The sequence below is a fragment of the Centruroides vittatus genome, unplaced genomic scaffold (genome assembly GCF_030686945.1).
Source record: "Centruroides vittatus isolate TY-2023 unplaced genomic scaffold, ASM3068694v2 contig_355, whole genome shotgun sequence".
Taxonomy (NCBI): domain Eukaryota; kingdom Metazoa; phylum Arthropoda; class Arachnida; order Scorpiones; family Buthidae; genus Centruroides; species Centruroides vittatus.
In genome coordinates this window covers 2289337-2309576 of record NW_027122178.1, presented here as the reverse complement: position 1 = coordinate 2309576, position 20240 = coordinate 2289337, and the positions used below count along the sequence as shown (strand labels likewise).

The window sequence follows — 20240 nt, the reverse complement described above, 5'->3', positions numbered from 1 at the left end:
TTGATATATATATTGATTTACCAAAGTGATGTTCGAGCAAAATTTAAATATTTAAGAAAAATTTTATCATTGAGAAAATTAAATAATATACTTATTGTCGACATCAATTGAATTTTATGGCCATAAGGTTTTTTGTCACTTTCACTTTTCTTCACACCTCGCAGCATCCTTCTTCACTTCCTCTTCTCGTCTTTTCTTTAATATGCTCTTGTGTCTTGGTTCATTAATAATCAACTGGTTTATGTTCATGTAATTATTTTTGTAATTATACATAAAAGTTTATGTAATTTTATTAATTTATTTCGATTCATAAATTCAAAAATAACAAGTCATAAAAATGTGAAAAGAATAAATAAAATCGAATACAACAAAACTTGCTGAAGCAATTTATTATTTGTATTCAAACAATAATGTTTGCATGCAAGAAACGAAGATAATAAATCAAATATGATATAATTCAGTATAAGATCATAATATTGTTTTTCTTAATAATAGATATCAACTGTTTTCCAAGAGTATTTATTTGATCTTTCCGAATACAGTGAATCCCCGAATAACGGCCACCATGTTTCCAGGAACTGTATTTTTTTATATTGTTTTTAAATGCATACAAAATAACTTCCAAACAACCGCCAATTTTTATGTTGTCTTTGGTTAAGAGAGTTGTTCATAGGTGTGATTGAATTTATCACCATTATAATCACTATGTTTTACATACAATATTTGCTTTTACACATAAAGTTATTGTAAATGTATATTACTAACTTATTTTAAATGGATTTTCAATTGATAAATTTATTTAAAGCCCAATTTTCAGCTATGATAATTAAACAATACGTTGTGTTTAATGTAATAAAGCCTGATTGTCTTAAAAGTTAGGCTTTACTTTTTTTTAAATAAAGTTACTTAAATCAGGCTAACGAAGTCCCATAATATTGTATTCCATTTTACAGGAAATTATCCTTTTAAATCCTAATCGATTTCAGGATCATCAGCTGCTGGGTGGATAAAATCATTGAACTCGGTCATGGGTTCGCGTTTTACCATCGAGCTGGTATTTTCCGGGCTTTCTTCTCGTGTCTACTACATAACTGGGGCCATTTTCTCACAGAAAGTCCTCCTGACAGGTGACACTTTCATAGATCGCCCATGTGTTGCATTTCCTTATTCCTTCAATCCAATCCAATCCAATTTTCACCGGTTTCTGAAAATTCGTAACAAAGCGAACCATCTTATTCTTACAGAATTAATATTATGTTTTTCAAAATTATTTAAATTATATAAGGCCACAAAGAGGAGACCAATAAAATGGTGGGTTTAAATATGGCATCTAATACTCATAATATCAATAGAAACTTATATCTGTCGTAAAAGTATGAGATTATACATCAGGATTCTAATTTAATCGGATTGTTATTGTTTACGACAGTAACAAAAATAATTTTATGGAACCGACTGTACGATACACTCATTAACGGGCTTTTACTTTAAAAGTATGGTTGGAAAGCCGACCATCTGACACAAAAAGCTTAAGGAACCGACTAGCAGATTGTAGGATTAATGGACAAGGCAGCACAACACAAGGCCATCTGACAAGAAGGTGTCTCCCAGAAGGACTTTATACAGGAAGCTAGTCCAATTCAAGTGTACAACTCATGTGGCCATACAGTTGGTAAAGTGCGAACTTTATGAAAGCGACTGTATCGATACAATCGGTTGCATACGTTGTTCAAGTTTTGCCTCAGATGTTTGGTTTTCCTACAATACTTTAAAATGAAAACATGTTAACTGAATGTACAAGTATTAAGCTTGTCATAATCGTTAGAGATGTTACTTCAGTCGAAATGTAAATTTTTCATAAACAAAATCAAATAAATAAAGTTAGTATTGTATTTTATGTATTTAACTTAATTTGGGGAGACTATCCACTTTTGGTCGTGATAACTTAATCCTTTTCTGTTTTATAGAATCATTGCATAGAAATTTGCATATATTGTCAAGGTGATCAGCTATTGGATGCTTTTCATGTGATAGCTAGGTGTACTAACTTAGAAAAAAATTCGTGAAACTATTTTCGGTATTCCTATTATTCAGTTTGAGAATTTTTTGGACCTTATTGTGATCCTTTGTACAGAGTGTGGTGTACATTTTGTTTGGTTTTGCATATTGGAATATTCGATTTTGCCCAAAAGTGGCATTTGCTTTCTTCCCTTAAAAGCGTGTTCGTGGCAAAGTATTTTCGGGAGACTATCCACTTTTGGACGTGATAACTTAATCCTTTTTTGTTTTATAGGTGGGTGTAATTAATTTCCTTATATAATGTTGTTTTTTTGTTCGGATAGTTCTCCCCACAATTTTGTTTCTTTTTTATATATGGATATTTTGTTTAAATAATTTTTTGATATCGCTTTGTATAATTTTTGTTTCATTTTTGTATATTTTATTTTTCTCTGTAATAACTTATGAATTGTATTATTATATTGGTTTATTTTGTAATGTATATGTAATGATTTTTGTATTCCCCGCATCATGGGTTCTTCCCAGTATGTCTAAATAAATAAATAAATAAATAAAAACTTAATTTATGACGAATGTCAGGTCAATTTTCTTGAGGTGTTTCGTAAAAATACAAAAGACAAGTAGGAAATTCAAAAATTTAAACACCTTGAAAATTTAATATTTTTTATGAAGTTTTATGAACTTTATTATACACTTGTGTGATTTTCATTTACGAAATTTACTTTTTTTACTTTGATAAAAGTATTTTTAACTATGCATTACTATGACAAAACAGTTAAGTAATTAAACAAGTTCAATTTAATTATTTACTGAAGAAATTTGATATCTAGTAATAAAATAAATACAAATTTAAAGACAAATATTTAAAGAACCTTGTATTTGTTTAACGTTTCTTTTCGAAAATTAATTAATGAGTCGAGTTTAATTTAATCGATGATATCAGAAGAGAATGTAAACAAAGCTAGAGATGTAAGAAAGTGCAGCTCAGAATTATTGTTATAATTTTTATAGATCTAGCTTTTGGAAGGAAGATATTATTTCAATTAAGAAGGCATAAAATGATTTACATTGTATAAACTTACATTCAGTTCAAATTTTAGCACATTTATGCTCTAACAATAAAATCACATCCTCATCCTGATAGTCTTTATCCACATCCATAATCCTTCATCCGCATCTTGACAATCTTTATTCACGAACATAAACATCCTTATTCTGACTGTATTCATTCATGAGCTTAATTACTCACATCATAACAGTCTCTATCCAAGAACAATCTTTACTCTTCCTTACAGTCTTTACTCATGAGCATAATCATTGTTTTTGGATAAAGATTATCCCAATGCTAATCTTCATCCATATTCCAAGAGTTCTTAGGCATAAATATAATTTTTATCCTCACGCTGACGGTCTTCATTCTCTACCATATTGTTTAATGACAAATAAAATATGACTAACATTCTGTTATATCTAATCTGATTAAGTGGATAACATCAGTAATGTTCAAAATAACCACTCAGTCGGTTTGACGAAAAACACAAATTTTATATTTACAGTAAATGTACAAAATATTCCAAATTAGAGTTACAATTAAATATGCACAACACTAATTCCAACAACAACCGACTATTCCCGTACAAATTCGTCGAAAGAACTCCTTACGAACAAACGGACTTGTAATTAACAAAACCTCCGAGTCAGGAACAAGTTCATACACAAACACGTAACTTCCAACGAGAGAGTTAGTTAGCACCTCGATAACGACGATCTCCCTTGATCCGATCCGATCCGATCACCTCCGATACGATCACACCATCCCAGCCGATCGTGATACGAACTTAAATAGTCGACGGCGTTCGAACCCTGCTCCAATCAAATTTGAATGTTCCCGCAACGGCCGCCAACGGTCACTTCCCGCCGGCCAATCGTCCGATGGTTGACGATTCGAAACTTAACGGTTCTTCCCACGGAAGTTCCTAACGGTCGTTTCCAACGGCCGATCCTAACGACTTTTCCGTTATGACAGTTCGTTATAACAAACAGGTGGGAATCGCGCGTCTTGGCGATTCCATACCTTACACCTCCGCGGCCAAGGATCAAACTGAGCTTAGCCCAAGCCTGTTTGATCCAACAACACTCAGCAATTTTACACATGTCCGTTGGTGCGGACTGACCCTTACCTCCGGTACAACCGGGCAAACTCGCTATAACCCGCGCACAGAGATGCCTCGCGATGGTGTAGGACCCCTTGGATCCCCGAGACCTATCCGCGCGGGCCCCCCTACGAGGAGGTCGTCCCCGTCGCCTTCCGCGCGCCATCCGGTTTTGTTGGCCACCAGATGTCGCTCGGCCCTTCTCACGGAATTTGGGTTTCTTACCGCGAGCTCGGTTGTGCCCGTTGTCCGTCGTTTTCCGGACCGGCGATATGCCTCCCTCCGGACTTAGCACGTGTGTGGGTGGTTCCGATTGGCCACTGGCCGCGCCCGCCGTGGCCCGAGACCTCCGGGTCTCTTCACCGCTGTGTTTTCTTTGAACCCGAGTGACGGTCGCCAAGATCACGTTCGCCTGTTGCCCAATCAATCCGGCCAAGTCGTCCACGGAATGACACTCCTTCGTAGCATCCAGAGGCTTATCCCGTGTCGCATTCGGTAACCCTAGCAGCGGTTCGCTAGTTTCCCCGATCGCTCGTCTTTGGTCATCGGCGTGTTGCGCCAACTGAGTCGCGGGTTCCCGGCCGATATCTCCCAAGTCGATTATTTCCCCGACGCCACAATTTTGACCCTGAGGCGTCCCAGCTACCCCATTCTTTACTGCTCTGACTCCCGGCCTCCCTTCATCAGCGTCCTCGCCCTCCAGTTTCCTGTTCGCGGCGGGTCGTTCGCTTCGGCTATCCGATTCGCTACCGGAATATCTCCTCGCAATAGGAGTCGCGTCCCCTGCTTTATTTTGCTCAGACTGCGCCCTCCGCTCACACTGGGCCGTGCGCTGCCGCTCTTGTGTCTGGTCAAGCGGTCCTATGACCATCCCCCGGTTTTTGTCGTCGGGCGGCTCTCGTTTAACCGCCTCGCTCGCTTCCACGAACATCCCCGCTACCGCACTTAATATACTCTGCTCCTCAGCTAATTCCCTTTTTCTTGCCTCGGAATCCGCTTTCTCTCTCGCTTCTACCAGCGCTCGGAAGTCCCTTTCCGTTAAGAGAGCGTCTGTCGCTTTCCCTAACCTATTGGTGATCGCACACGTCACCCGTGCCGATCCTGGCGTTTCTTCGCGTCCTTCCTCCCACAATCCAAGCGGCACTGACGCTACGCCTGCCTCTACCTGGTGACCGAAGGCTCCAACGAGTTGGCTTTCCTCCTTCGTTCCCGTCACCGCTTTAGGGACCCATGACTCCCTTAACCCCGACGCTTCCGTTCCCGAAACGTCCTTAACTGGGGGACCATTTCTGCCGCTTACTGTCTCAGCTTCCTTCAGCGACCTCCCGACTTCGGGTTGGATATTATGAACTGCCTCCTCTCGTCTTGCCGCGACTCCACTAGGCTCCTTAATGTCCCGGTCTACCTGTGAGTTGCGCCTACTTTCTACTCTTAGCATGGGGACTTTGGCCACCCTGACCCCAGCGGTTCCCGTCCTCGATCCGGCTACGTACGTGGGCCTTCCTTCTCCCCGCATTGCCTTGACCCGATCCTTTGCTTCCCCGCTCCCCGGTGGGCAAGAGAGTTTGGATGCTCTCACATCCACCACCACGCGGTCCGCTGCCTTGGGTCGCATGCGTTTGGCCTCGTCGTCTACCCGCCTATCAGGACACCCTCTTTTCGGCCGGTCAGTTTCCCTTGGCCTATCCAATCCCCCCTGCGGCTTGTTTCCCGACAAGCTAATTCTATCCCCGAAGTCGCGGTTCCCCTCGACTTTAAGTCCTTCGGATCGTGTTTGCTGTTCCTGCCGCTTTCGTATCGTCTAATTTTCCGGTAATCCCCAGCCGTAACTTACGCCGTTCTAACTCTATCTCTGCTCTCCTCACCTCGGACTCGATCTCTGCTCTTTTCACCTCGGACTCGATCTCTGCTCTTTTTGTCACTTCCGCCTCTGCCTTTTCTTTGCTCGCCGCCTCGATTTCTGCTCTTCTCGCCTCAATTTTCGCGAGCTCGATCCGCAGCTTCACTGCTTCGAGGTCGTCTCCTGACCCGCTTGTCCTGCGCGACGAACTCGGCTCGTCATCCTCCCAGTCCCTAGCCTCTAGCTGCCGCGATTTCGCGCGTCTAGGCATCTCTGTGTGCTAGCGAGAAACAAAAAATTTACCTGGGTCTAATTGCTGGTGATGTTCTGTCCGTCCGTCTGCTTCTCTGTCGTAGCTCAGTTCTTCCGATTCTTTGGAGTATAATCCAGGATAATCCAACGTAATCCAAAGTATCCAAAATATCCTGTCGACTGCGCCAGTAATGTTCAAAATAACCACTCAGTCGGTTTGACGGAAAACACAAATTTTATATTTACAGTAAATGTACAAAATAATCCAAATTAGAGTTACAATTAAATATGCACAACACTAATTCCAACAACAACCGACTATTCCCGTACAAATTCGTCGAAAGAACTCCTTACGAACAAACGGACTTGTAATTAACAAAACCTCCGAGTCAGGAACAAGTTCATACACAAACACGTAACTTCCAACGAGAGAGTTAGTTAGCACCTCGATAACGACGATCTCCCTTGATCCGATCCGATCCGATCACCTCCGATACGATCACACCATCCCAGCCGATCGTGATACGAACTTAAATAGTCGACGGCGTTCGAACCCTGCTCCAATCAAATTTGAATGTTCCCGCAACGGCCGCCAACGGTCACTTCCCGCCGGCCAATCGTCCGATGGTTGACGATTCGAAACTTAACGGTTCTTCCCACGGAAGTTCCTAACGGTCGTTTCCAACGGCCGATCCTAACGACTTTTCCGTTATGACAGTTCGTTATAACAAACATGTGGGAATCGCGCGTCTTGGCGATTCCATACCTTACAACATCTAAAACCGTTTTTTTTAAAATTAGTCTTTGGTCAGATTTTAATTACTAAATACGAATTCAACTGTTTAAACAGAGAAACAAATATTTGAGATATCTGATGATATTGAGAGGCAAAAGTTAAGGCTATAATTTATGAAGGCTTGTAAATGATAGCCAGGGATGTTGGAGTTGGTTGGTTGATGGATTTTAGACTAAAATGAAAACACTTTGGTATAAAATCCGTCAACCAAGTGGTTTTATAAGTGGTAATTTCAAGGTGTTTGGAGTTTTATTAGAAAACTAGAGAAAATGATGTTGTTTTTCCATTTGAAGACTGAATTTTGTATTTGTAAAACAGTAAGTATATTTCAAGTAATCGAGTATAAGAAGAGAGATCTGACTTTTATAGAGTTCTGTACGAACCTCCTAATAAAAGACATCATGTAGGTAAAGAAGGAATTACAGCCCAATTTAAAGTACTTTTACAAAATAGAGAAAGCTACTTCAAAACTGAAGTTTAGAAAAATTATTGTAAATATTTTTTCTAAACCTCAGTTTTGCAGATATCGGCATTCTTGCAAAAAGAAAAATCTAAAAAAATTATATCAGAATGTTTCTACGGATTTATGTATTACATTTGACATCCATTCATTTAAGTTATTAAGGCTAATCTAGTCAATAAAAATTATGTTATACAATTATTAGTACGTAAATGACAGCTTTAAAAAGTTTTCAAATTATTTACACTCCTTTAATCAAAGAAATCATAAGTAAATTATATAAATAAAAATTGCAATTTTCTATTTTTAATAAAAATAAAAATATAAAATTTAAATACGTAGTAAAAGGAAATCATTTTATAAATTAAACAAGTTGAACAAAAATCAATTTTTGGTATTAAGGCAATAGCATTTCTTTACTTTCACAGATATTGTTAAATTTAGGTCATTCATGCTTTCTCCTTCACTCACTAAGTGCTGTCTTTACTTTCTTACGTTGCTCTCTAGCAATTCAATTGATGATTGATGTTACTGTTCAAAGTGATTTCTCATTAAGTAAGGAAAGTCACTTTAATTCTACTCCTCTTCCCTTAATGACCAAGAAAAGTAACTCACAATTAATATAGAACAATTTAATTTCTATATTTATTGATCTCCTAGGCGTCTGAATATTAAAAAATAAAGAAAATTAAAATTTATAGTTTCCAGATATTATTTTTATTTATAGATTATCATGTTATTTAATTTGCTTTAATAATAAATAAATAGATAATAGTGATAATAATATAAATTCCAATAATAAAATTTCATACGTTAATTATATTTACTTACTTAACTTTCAAATATATAAAGTAAATAACTGTAAACACTGTGATCAAATAATATATATTAATTGAATTTATTTGTAATTTTTAATTTATAATTAATATAAACATAATTTCATACTTTATGCTGTTTAGGTATTAATTGCATTTATATTAGTTTCGAATTAAAATTCTTAGAATTCCTAAATAACAATTTCGACATGCATTATCCACCTATATATAATAGAATGTATGTTTGTCAGTTCTCTATATACTTCTAAACTCTTTGACCCATCTGCATCAATTTTTTCCCATAGTTACTCTGTCGGGATCATGCATAAAATATAGGCTCTTGTAAAACAACGCCACCCCATCTCTCCCTATGATTTCTTTCCCTTTACTAAACCCCTTAATCCATTATTATCAAATTTTTCATAATACTCTCTATAACCTCTATAGGACCCACATAAAATTCCGTAAAACCTCCTCACTCACCCCTAATTAAACCACCCATTAACTCTTCAATCTTTTGACCCATCGGCATCGAATTTAATTATAAAATTAATTAAATAAGTTAAAAAAACTAATAAACTTATGTTAAAATAAAATTTTGTGTTAAAATTGTTGAATAAATTACATTATTGGTGAGAATATTGACTATTTTTATTTAGTACTATCGTTATTCTTTTGTAAATCTTTCTCGTCATTACAAAGAATGAAGTCGAAAGAATCACGTGTGTCTAACGATTTTATGGTTTTTCCTTTATCGAGAATTTTACTCTTTAAATCCGTTTTAATGCTTGTTTTAAATTACACCTATCAAACAAATAGTCTATTATTAGAAATTGGAGGATTTTCTCATCTATAAAATTCATTAGAAGATACCCGATTAATGTCATACTTGTAATTAGGTTGTGACTCGTTGACCAATCAGAGTTAAAGAAAAAGTTTTTTTTTTTATAAAACACACTTTTCAAATGTTTCTAATTTTTAAAATTATTTCTTCCCTTGTATTTAAATATTATAAACTGTAAATTTAATGTTAATCTTTTTTTTATAATAACCCTTTAAACAACTGCCACTTCCTAACAACGGCCATTTGTTATGTTTCCGTTATTGGTCGTTATTCAGAAAGATTTCACCCCATATTATTGGGCTGCAATTTGAAAAAATTGTAGACCTATAAATTCCCACTGTCGTCCGTCCTCTTGTTTTTCTTAATTACAGAGCAGATAGACGAAAGAGGAAACCAGATATGGAAACCTTAGGTTCAGGAGGCCCCAATTAACTATATACGAACTCCCAGTTTGGACTAAAAGTCACGTTATTTCAATTAAAAATTTTTTTTCTAAACGGAGATAGATAGATTACTGGCACTACTTTATTGTTAAAGGAAAAGTATAATGTGCAGGGGCAAGCCACTACTAATCTGAGGTGGATAGCATATATTTTAAATAAAATAAATTAAAAATATAAATAAAAATTGCAGCCTAATAAATGTCGGTCACAATAAATAATTGCCTGTTTCATATATGTTTATTCCTTTATGTTATATATTAGAGGATAACAAGTAATTTATTTGTAATATTCTTTTGTAAATGAACATTTTCCATTTTATTTTTTTATGTTTTTAAAATTAATATGTTTGTATTTCTGTACTGTTTTGTTTCTACTTTTATGTATTTTTATCTGTCTGTCTAGATGCCATACGTAAACACACATAAACATCCTCACACGCGCTGCCCACGTGTTAGGATGTTTATGCGTATATATTCGTTTCTAGTTGTGTAAGTATGGATTTATGCCTATTTAAATAGCAGAAAAACACAAAAAATGCTTACTGTAGGCATTACCTGTTTACTTTCATGCATAACAGTCTTAATTATCTTATGCATAGAAAGCAGACCTGAAACACATTATCCGGTAGATTAAGTAGACGGCAAATTTTCATTCTATATTTCCCGAATGAAAACAAATCCATTGTTATTTTATTACTAGTTAAAGTAATTAATTGTCTTGGGTCTTGTTAGAACCAATCTAGGATGTTAATCTTGCTAGATGGCAATTTAAAAATTTAATTTAAAAAATATTAGGAGAAGAAATCAATAATAATGATAAGAATTTGAATATAAAAAAGATTACGAACTTCTTAATAAAATACAAGTTGAAAACAGCGAATTTTCTATCGATCGAAAAGACTTTGAAAATCATTCAAATCGAACGTCTCGTAATGGCCTCCATTAGGGTGAATTCGTTGGAAGTGTAGAAGATTCGATTCTAAAATGCTCTAAAGGAAGAAAAATGACTTCTGTAGGGAAAAAGAACACAACTTGAATATTTATAGATATTCATTTTGTAAGTTTTGAACCATATTTAGTGTTTTAAATTATTATAAAATCTATAAAAGTTGAGTATTATAGCTAATTATCAACAACTATTTTACTATATTTTCGTTGAAAAAAATAACAAAAAGTACAGAATTTAATATAATTTATTCTAAGAAAAATAAAATTATAAGCTTTCAATTTTTATTTGTTATTATATTCCTAATAAAATTATCTAATTTCGTTATTACATAAAGAGTAAAAAACACATCTGAGAAAGACGTAATGGCTAGTTGTTATTGATCAGTATCATATGAGATGACATTGATAATCTTCGAAGAGTGATTGATATGCTATAGATGATATCACACATTGCTCTTTTGTTGTCGGTATCTCATCTATTTTCGACATTAAATAGTTCACCTTTGACACTACCTAAGTTGATTTTCTCATCTTTTCGTACACTTCCATTCTTTCGTACATAACACTTCCATTCTCTTTAAATAACAAAACTTTGTTCTTAAAGCCATATTATGTATCAAATAATTTTCGAATTATCATTATACACATCACTTCTTAAACAACTCATAATTTTGTGCAGGGTTTTATAATGATTAACTGACCTGTTTCTTCTGAATAAGAAAGAAATTCTTAAAATATTAGCGAAATTTTTGAATAATTAAACATTATTCCTAATTCCCAAACGGTTAAATCAATCGATAACTTCAATTATAAATAGCTAACGTTATGAGATACAACAGTTTAAATGTATCCTTACAGATTTACTGATTCTATATTATATAATTAAAATAATAATATCTTTAATATAATTATACATAAATTAATTTAAATAAAGCATCAGGAAAGACATGACTCTTAATATATAACATGTTTAACTATATTTATGATATACTTATGCTTCAACCCTAGAAATTTTTTGGGGTGTGGTCCTTCCCGGATAGATCGACCATCACTACCCGGATATAAATCTCAATTAGTTTCGATAAATTCTATACTAAATATTAAAATAATTAAAATACAAAATAACATTAGAAAAGAATGAAATCTATTAACTTTCGTATCATTTATCATTTTGCTAAATTCAACTCGAAATTATTTTGGTTTTCAAACAATGTGTAATTTATATGCAAATGAAATTTTTATAGCATCTTATGATGAACTTTGTTATATTCAAATAAATGGATTTACTTTCTTACGCTTGAAATGTGTATTTTTTTTTCTTTTTAAATATTTAGAACTAGAAACATAACTTATTAATAGTTGAGTAGATAAAACCACTGTAGATGGTCACGGGATCGGGGCCCCCCCAACGAGCTGGTGAGGCGCGAACTGTTTTCTTCACATTCTTCACGTTTCTGCACCTAAATAGAGACCAGTTTCTCATAAATTCCTCCCTCGGAAGATGGTCCATTTGTTTCCTTGTCTTCTACCATCTACCATCACTAGAGATATCTTATTCGGGTATAAAATTAAATTAATGATTTTTTTTCATTCCATTTCTAATCGTTTCTCTTTTAAATTCATAAATTCAGATACTGATTTACGTTTCTCTGTTACTGTCTCTACAAATGTAAACGGAACACGCTTATTTTTTATAACAAGCTTGATATTACCATTCCTTATGTATAATTTTTTATCAGGTAAAGTCAGTAGTTTTATAATTTCCTATCATTCATTATTCTTATCAGAATTTGTATTGCCTTTCACTACACTGTTCCACTTTATACTTTTCGTAAAGCTTTTAATTAATATAATTACAACTGTAATGTAATGTATTTATCTTCTAATAATAATATATTCTGCTTTCGGAATTTCTAGTTTAATTATTATAAAGACTTCTATGATATCTGTTCTATTAATTAATATTCTTATTGAATTACTTTATCAATTTATATGTAATTTTCAAACATGTCTGACCACCTGTCTATTGTTCACTTATCACACATAAAACTATACTTTATAGTGCTATTTTCTACATTTAAATCTCTGTTAAAACTAGCTAAAATTTTTCACTATCGAATAAAATATTGCTTATCAGATTTTATCTAACTTTCATATCTATGCATAAAATAAGTTATATGCAAATAGATTTATGATATATATTATTAAACCTGATTTACAACGTTATCAAGTTATTTCTAAAATCTATAAATCTGGATAAATCTGCAGTTGTAAATCAAACTTCAACATAAACATGTAATAATTTTTTTTTTTCATTTTACATTTTTATTTGTAAACGATCGATTTTTTTCACACAAAGTTTTATAGATTAAGAATAATGTCACCTTAAAACTTGGTTCACGAACTGATTTATGACATTTGGATTACTAGAAATTACCCATTTCTCAAATTTACTCGCCAGATACGACATTAACTATTTGGAGATGAAATATGTCCATAAATTACATATAAAAATATCTTTCAATAAAGTCTCACCAACGAGTTGGTCTGTAGAGCTTTCTGTATTTTCTTCACGTGTATAACACTTTAATAGGACCACTTTCCCGTAAAAGGTTTTTCGGGAGGCATTCCCCTAGGCATATCAATTCCAAACGGATGCTACGTGTTACGTTGTCTTATCTCATTAAAGCAAAACGAGCCTTTCAATTAAGCTATAGAGATGTAGAATAAGAAGAACTTTCAAATGATCAGATTAAGAAGAAATCTTATAACATAATTCAATAGAAAAATTATTTTTGTGACATTAATGAACTTAATAAAGAGATAAAATTAATTACAATAGATTATATTTATACATAATCTAAATGTAGATATTCTCAGAATTTCAGTGATTATGTCATTATAGTTTAAGTACAATCATGACGTTACGGATCGAAGCAACGACGCCTGTTCTAAAAACTTCTATCTCCTAAGGTTATAATGAAAGACCACCAAAGGTGTAAAAAGGGGTAATATTGAGCTAGGGCTGGTATGAAATAGAAACATTTATATGAGGGGCAAATAGACCAAACCTGGATTCGAACCCCCTACAACTGTGCAACTTCATATGTTTGAAGATTATATGAATACGTTCATATATGTTGTTATTGTGTCATTTCAAGTAAACGTCTTTTCTTATAATCAAGTTACACATGGTTACATGGTACGATTTCACTAAATAACTTCTTACTAGAAGTCGATAATTATGTGATTTGAACTCCGTTCTTCCGAGAAAATACTACTTTAGAGCACTTTGCAGTGTTTTTTAAAATGTTTAAGCGAAGAAAGTAGTCAAATTTTGTAGATGTTGCCATTCAGTAACATAAATTTCAATATTTTCATACATGTAAATTATAATTATTATACGTTAGAACGTGTAAGTAAAAAAAGATACATTAGTTTCTATATTTTTTTATATGAATGAAAATGAATAACAAAAAGTATATACATTTTATATTTAGCGCTACAAGCTCTTAGTATAGGAAAAATAACAAAAAATACCACAATTTTTTCAAAATTTCTTTATTGTAATGCATCCTTCAATATTAATAACAGTTTCAAAAGAAAATTTTATTAGAAACAATGAAAAAGATACTCCAAATTATTATTTTGGGGAATAATGAAGTTCTGGAAAGAGTGAATGAGAACAAAAGATAGGCTAATAGATAATAGGTCGAGAATAAAGCCAACTGGATCGGTCACATATGATACGAGGATCTATTTATGAAAGCTTTAGAGAAAATGTTGGCAGGCAGAAAGAAGGAGGAGAATAAAACTGATTGATGATCTAAAGAACAAAATAGTTGCAAGGATCTAAACTCAAGAGTCTGAAGGAGAAGAATGTGCTCTGAAGACTTGCTGGCAACAGAGTTCGGACTAGGATTAATGGAATGAGGCAACTCAACATATGGACGATGTGATAAGAGAGTGCCCCAGGGAGGTCTAATGGAAAAATTGGCCCTATTCTGGTATTGCACATGGTACTACACGTGGAAAGTCGTTGGTCACCAACTACCAGTATTCAGCATTTTAATTCTCTCGTTACTGGCAGGACACTGAAGAGAAAAGAAAGATGTCATTTTTGGAAAGCTGTATAATCTATATAAAGATAAATGTTTCAGGAAATTCTTCTTTATAATTTTTCATTGGTTTTAAATTATTAAATTTACATTTATGCAGATTTATTTTCTTACATTTACATAAAATTAAATTTCACATATTCTTTCTGCTATCTGCTTTTATGTTATTTCGTTTTGTAGATACATTACGTAATCTACTTTTTAGAAAACATTATTTCCTTGATGTGTGGATAATAAAGATAGACGTACTCGAAACTATTTTAATATGATTTTAAATAAATTTTTTAAAAGAATGTGAATCCTATTAAATATTAAAGAGGAATAACATGCAAAATATTTATCTGATTGATTATATTTGCTTTATAAAACTGGAAAATAAAATTGGTTTGAAAATTGAATAAGAAAAAATAATGAAAATCACGAAGAAGTTTTAAATAAAATTGCAATGATAAAATGACAATATGCATTTCTCTAAGAGTATTTTAAAAATCTCGGTGAGCGATTTAAATGTAAAAGTTAACATGATTTTAATGTAACGTAGTTACATGGTCAAGTAGAGTAACCGAGTTTCTACGTGAGTTCGACCCGAGGTTCAATCTGTTCGGGACTACTTTTTTGAGCGTAGTCCCTAAGTCAAAAATTAAATTCTTTCCCTCTCTGTCATGTTTCTCATTGTCTCAAATGCAGATTTTCATCCCAACAATGATCAAGTACATAAAATTGAACTCTGTCAGATCGCGTATTCGCGCCTCACCAACATGAAAAGTATTCTGCTTTATCTTCACGTGTCTAATACAAAAATAAGAGCCAATTTTTCGTAGAAAATTTTCCCGGAAAGCACTCTTCTTTACAAATTGTCCACGTATTGCATTGCCTTATCTCATCGATCGAATTCCATAGACGTTTTCTGCCGTGTACCCTTAAAACAAAAGTAGTTACTTCAGTTCGTAAGTATTCAAAATTTAGTTTTGCTGTCTACAGTAAATCAGCAATGACATGTAACTTTCGAGGAAAATATTATTTTATCATTACATTGATCACTTCAAGAAATAAAGAACTCTGGCTTTAGATATTGAATCATTCATAAAAGAATAAAAATATTGAAAAAGAAATATGCCGAGGAAGAAAACTATCGTATAACAGTAAAACAACGACTCCATGTTGTTCGAGGAGCCAAAATTAACTCTTCCAATAATGAATTGATGGTTTGAAAGGCAACGTAACACATGGACAATTCGCAAGGGAGAAGTGCCTCGTAATTTACGTGTTAGACCCCTTGAAAAAACTGACAATCTCTACGTGGTCAGTCATCTGTCAAAGCGCGAACCTGCGACTAATTACCAGTATTCAGTGTTTTATCCGCTCGGCCACTGGTCGCTCCTCAAATAGTGGTTTTCCTAATTTATGTTGTTGTATTATTTTATTCATATCACAATGCTATTATGTTTACAGAATTATAAACAAAAACGTCTTAGCACAGTTTTAATATATCTTAAAATATTTTAAAATGAAATTTTTATTGGAGCTATTTGTAAAATCTTAATTGTGTATTATTAGAAACTTTCATAGAAAGTGCTTTAATATATCTAATATTATTTTTGATTGTTCTCACACGTGCATAATTCTCTTCAAGTTCTTCAATTAGGACTACAGTATTGACAGGTAAACAATTTTCTTATTTTTAGGAACAATGAATAACATTTTCTCTAATGGTTTACTTTGTTTTCTACAATCGTGAATTGCCAAGATTTTTACCAAGCATTCGTAATTACGCGCTATTTATTAAGTATTGAAAACAATAGCATATTTCTAAGTGTAATTAACAATATCTAAATGCAGTAGAGCAATGTAAGATGTACAGAACAGTACAGTGTAGAGCTTTATTATATCTTTTTATATAAAACATACTTTTTGTATAGGCACCTTACTTCAAACTGTATAAATAATATAGGAAACATTAAAATATATAAACAATATATTTAAGTTTAATGAGAAATTGCGCTTGTAGTGTGTTCCAAAAGTCAGTTATCCTAGTTAACTGCTACTCTTACAATTCCGTATAATTCAGTTAACTGACGTTTGGACCCCACTCTGTTTCTCAAAATTTTCCTTTCATCAAAGTAAATATACCTATTTACTTCTTAATGTATATAAACAATTATTCTTATATATATATTCGTCTTATATTTATTTTCTTGAACAAATTTTGACTTGAAATTTGTTTTATTGAAATATTTCATGAGTCATAATATAAAGAAAAACTAAAAATCATAACTACTGAATTTTTTATTTAAACATAAATAACGAACTTTTCACTATTACATAAAATTTTTCATTGTTAAAATGTTATATATTTAATAATAAAATATAAACTAATCGCTCTATTCGTGAAGACTACGGAGCCCCACCTTTCCCATAGATTTACTATGGGAAATTTTCGTAAACCACACGAAGTAGAGCGGGGAGGGAAAAATTAAAATCCAATATTTCAATCCAGCACATTGTTAAATTGTTACAAATTTCATTACAAGTTACATTGCTAAAGAAATTCACAAGCGAAATTATATTTATCAGGCACATCTTTCATTTGATTAATGCAAATATTTCATCTCTGCTTTAAATTTCACATACATAATTTCATTTATATTTATTACAATATATACAACATACATATACGCACCATTGATTGAATTTCATAAGAGAATATACTTTATTAATGTCAAAATTATCTTATATTTAGTTCTATATAATCAAGAAAAATGTTTTATTTTTACATGTCAATATTCATCACATAACTATTTTTCATGTTTTATATTAAGGATAATACTCAAATCTACGTATTTGTATATAAAAAATGAGCAAAATTACCTATTTTCGAGGTAATATATGTTAATTTTCTATAGATTTTATGGTAATTTTAAAGTTGTCTTTCATAAATATGTTAATATTTTGTGCATTTATAATGTGGGGAGGACAACATTTTACATTTATGAACGTTACATAAAATAGGGTTAATGAATTTTTCAAAAATAATTTTTATGAAAATCTTTATATTAATATATATATTTTATATATTATATATGCAATTTAAGAAAAAAATATGGAAACTAAAAATTTCTTTACATTAAAATAAGCAGAAATTTCCTAGACAAATATATATATTTTTTATACTGTTTTAGATTGTGCTTCTTAACTGTATCAATAGAAGGAGGGAGTATTCTGAGCAATTTTAATAAGTTTTGTAGAAAGTGAAAATAATATTCGAGTACTTAAAATTAATTGTTTAGAGAATCTTGTTTAAGAGGAAATCGTACCGCTTCTGCTTCGGTTATGTACTTAACTGAAACCACTTTATCCTCATGTAATTTGATATCTTTCATCGAATTTTTTGGTAAAAGTGTTTCTAATGCCGTTTCATGTCCGTTACAGGTTCTATCTTGTTTTATAGTATGAATTCTTCCAGAGGCAACAGGAGTAGTGAAACAAGGAAGAACAGTTTTAAATTCCTTGCGGAAATTTTCGTTCAACCAAGCGTACAGAAAGGGGTTATAACAAGTGGAACTCATGGCTGCTGCGTGAGAAAGGAAAAAGAAAGCGCTCAGATATTTCCAATTTGAAGCGGGAATGTAAAAGTCAACTATAAGGTTATACATGTTGATGGGTAGCCACGAGGCTCCGAAGATGACAACCATGGCTATCAGCATCCGATTAGTTCTTCTGGTTCTCTCTCTCTCCATTTCTTCCTTCTTTTGAGACTTAGCACCCGGTTTGAACTTGGCTCTTCTTCTGAGCTTTCCACAAACACGCATGTAGCAGAAGGTGATGATGATGAACGGTACTACAAACTGAAGAATGCTAGTGGAAAAACCGAACGCTCTACGATTAGATTCTGAATTCCATACTTCGTCACAGTACCATTTGCCATTATCTGCTAACACCATGTTCATGAAGATACCATATGGAAGAGTAAGTAAGGCACCAGTAATCCAAATAGAGACGATGATCATGTAGCAGATGTTGAGTTTGAGTCGGGGTTTAAATGGATAAATAATTACAAAAAATCTATCAATAGCAATAGACATTAAAGTAAAAGCGGAAATATACACACTCACACCTTGAGCGTACGGTACCAAACGACATAATACAGTACCGAACACCCATTCCTGCATGAATATGTAAAGTGGAGTGAAAGGTACAGCGAAGGTGCACAGAAGAATATCAGATAGACCGAGATTAGTTATGAAGAAGTTGGTAACAGTCTGCATGGATTTATTGCGAAAGACAACGTAACACACCAACACATTGCCACATATTCCCAACAAGAATATTATAACATAGAGACAGCAAAAGAAAGCTCTGAAAGCGGGAAGACTAGTAACGTAATCGGTTGTATCCGGATAATCGTTGGAATCAGTTCCATTGAAATCGTCAAAGTTCAGATAATCATTGAAGAATGTGTGATTTTTTAGTAGAGCAGCGAAAACTGCGTAATTGCTGAGCTGCAAACTGTTAGCAATATGTAGTGACATGTTGTTTATCAAACTTCATTGATCACATGAAAAACGGTTTTTGATGTATCTCCTGCAAAAGAAATAATAAAAAAAAGATTATCATTAATCAAGTGTGAATAATTTTTACATAAGAGAATAAAGACTTCTTATCTTTAATAAATCATCATATACACAAATTTTTCTAACTATATTAACTTTCGACAGTTATTATTTAGGAGAAGCCATTTAAAAAACTTCTTTTATTAAATTAGTTAAATTAATCACTAAAAATACTGAAAGAAAAGAAAGTTTGATTTAAAATAAATTATCAAAAAGAGCTTTAAATCTTCACCTAGGGCCCTTCAAAAAATGGAAACACACATGGAAATGGTGCTCAGTCACTATTATAGCGGTAGTGGAGCCGTACTTTTCTTATTTTTATTTTTTGAAAACTCTACAATCGGGTTTTGACTTTTGAATAAGGTCAAAACCCGATTGTACCACTTCCATGTTAGTGTTAATGTTTTTTGAAGCACTACGTTTAAAGTGAATTAAAATTCTCCTTATGTGTACAGATTATATATGTATGTATGCCTCCTAGAAAAGCTGCTTTCATAAACTTCTTTATGTTATGGTTGAGAAATAATAGGTGATAACCTGATAACATTAGAAACACTAGCAGTCGATATTACCCGCAACATTGTTTTTTTGTTAGGAAGGACATTTTACCCAAAATAAGGATAAAAGAAGGACACTGCAACTGAAGGACAGAGTGTCCTTACCAAATAAGAACAGATGTCAAGACTAATTATACTCTTAGTATTACTAAGAGTATAATTAGTCGTTTGTGTTGTACAATATGTGAATTATTTCTTATTCATGCCCAACGGCACGTTTATGGAATGGCCAGGATATTATCCGCACCTCCCTTCTCAGATATTTTCCCGAGCAAAGGCATTTTATAAGGCATAAGGCATGTTGTCCTTTCTGCACTCCCCTGTAAATATTTCTCTATCCTCTATAGTCTACACGTGTTTCTGTTAATCACATACAGTATGTACAT

The 20240-nt window shown here is 33.1% G+C and overlaps 1 protein-coding gene across 2 annotated transcripts in view; it reads right to left on the bottom strand.

The window, feature by feature from the left end:
- Positions 1 to 16993: 16993 nt before the first annotated feature.
- Positions 16994 to 20240, bottom strand: part of LOC136974734 (prolactin-releasing peptide receptor-like) — a 54557-nt gene continuing 51310 nt past the window's right edge. For both annotated transcript variants that reach the window (XM_067269680.1, XM_067269681.1), the window contains exon 2: positions 16994 to 19268. In XM_067269680.1, the coding sequence (XP_067125781.1) occupies positions 17963 to 19216 (1254 nt within the window). In that variant the 5' untranslated portion in view covers positions 19217 to 19268 and the 3' untranslated portion in view covers positions 16994 to 17962. The remainder of the gene's footprint in view (positions 19269 to 20240) is intronic.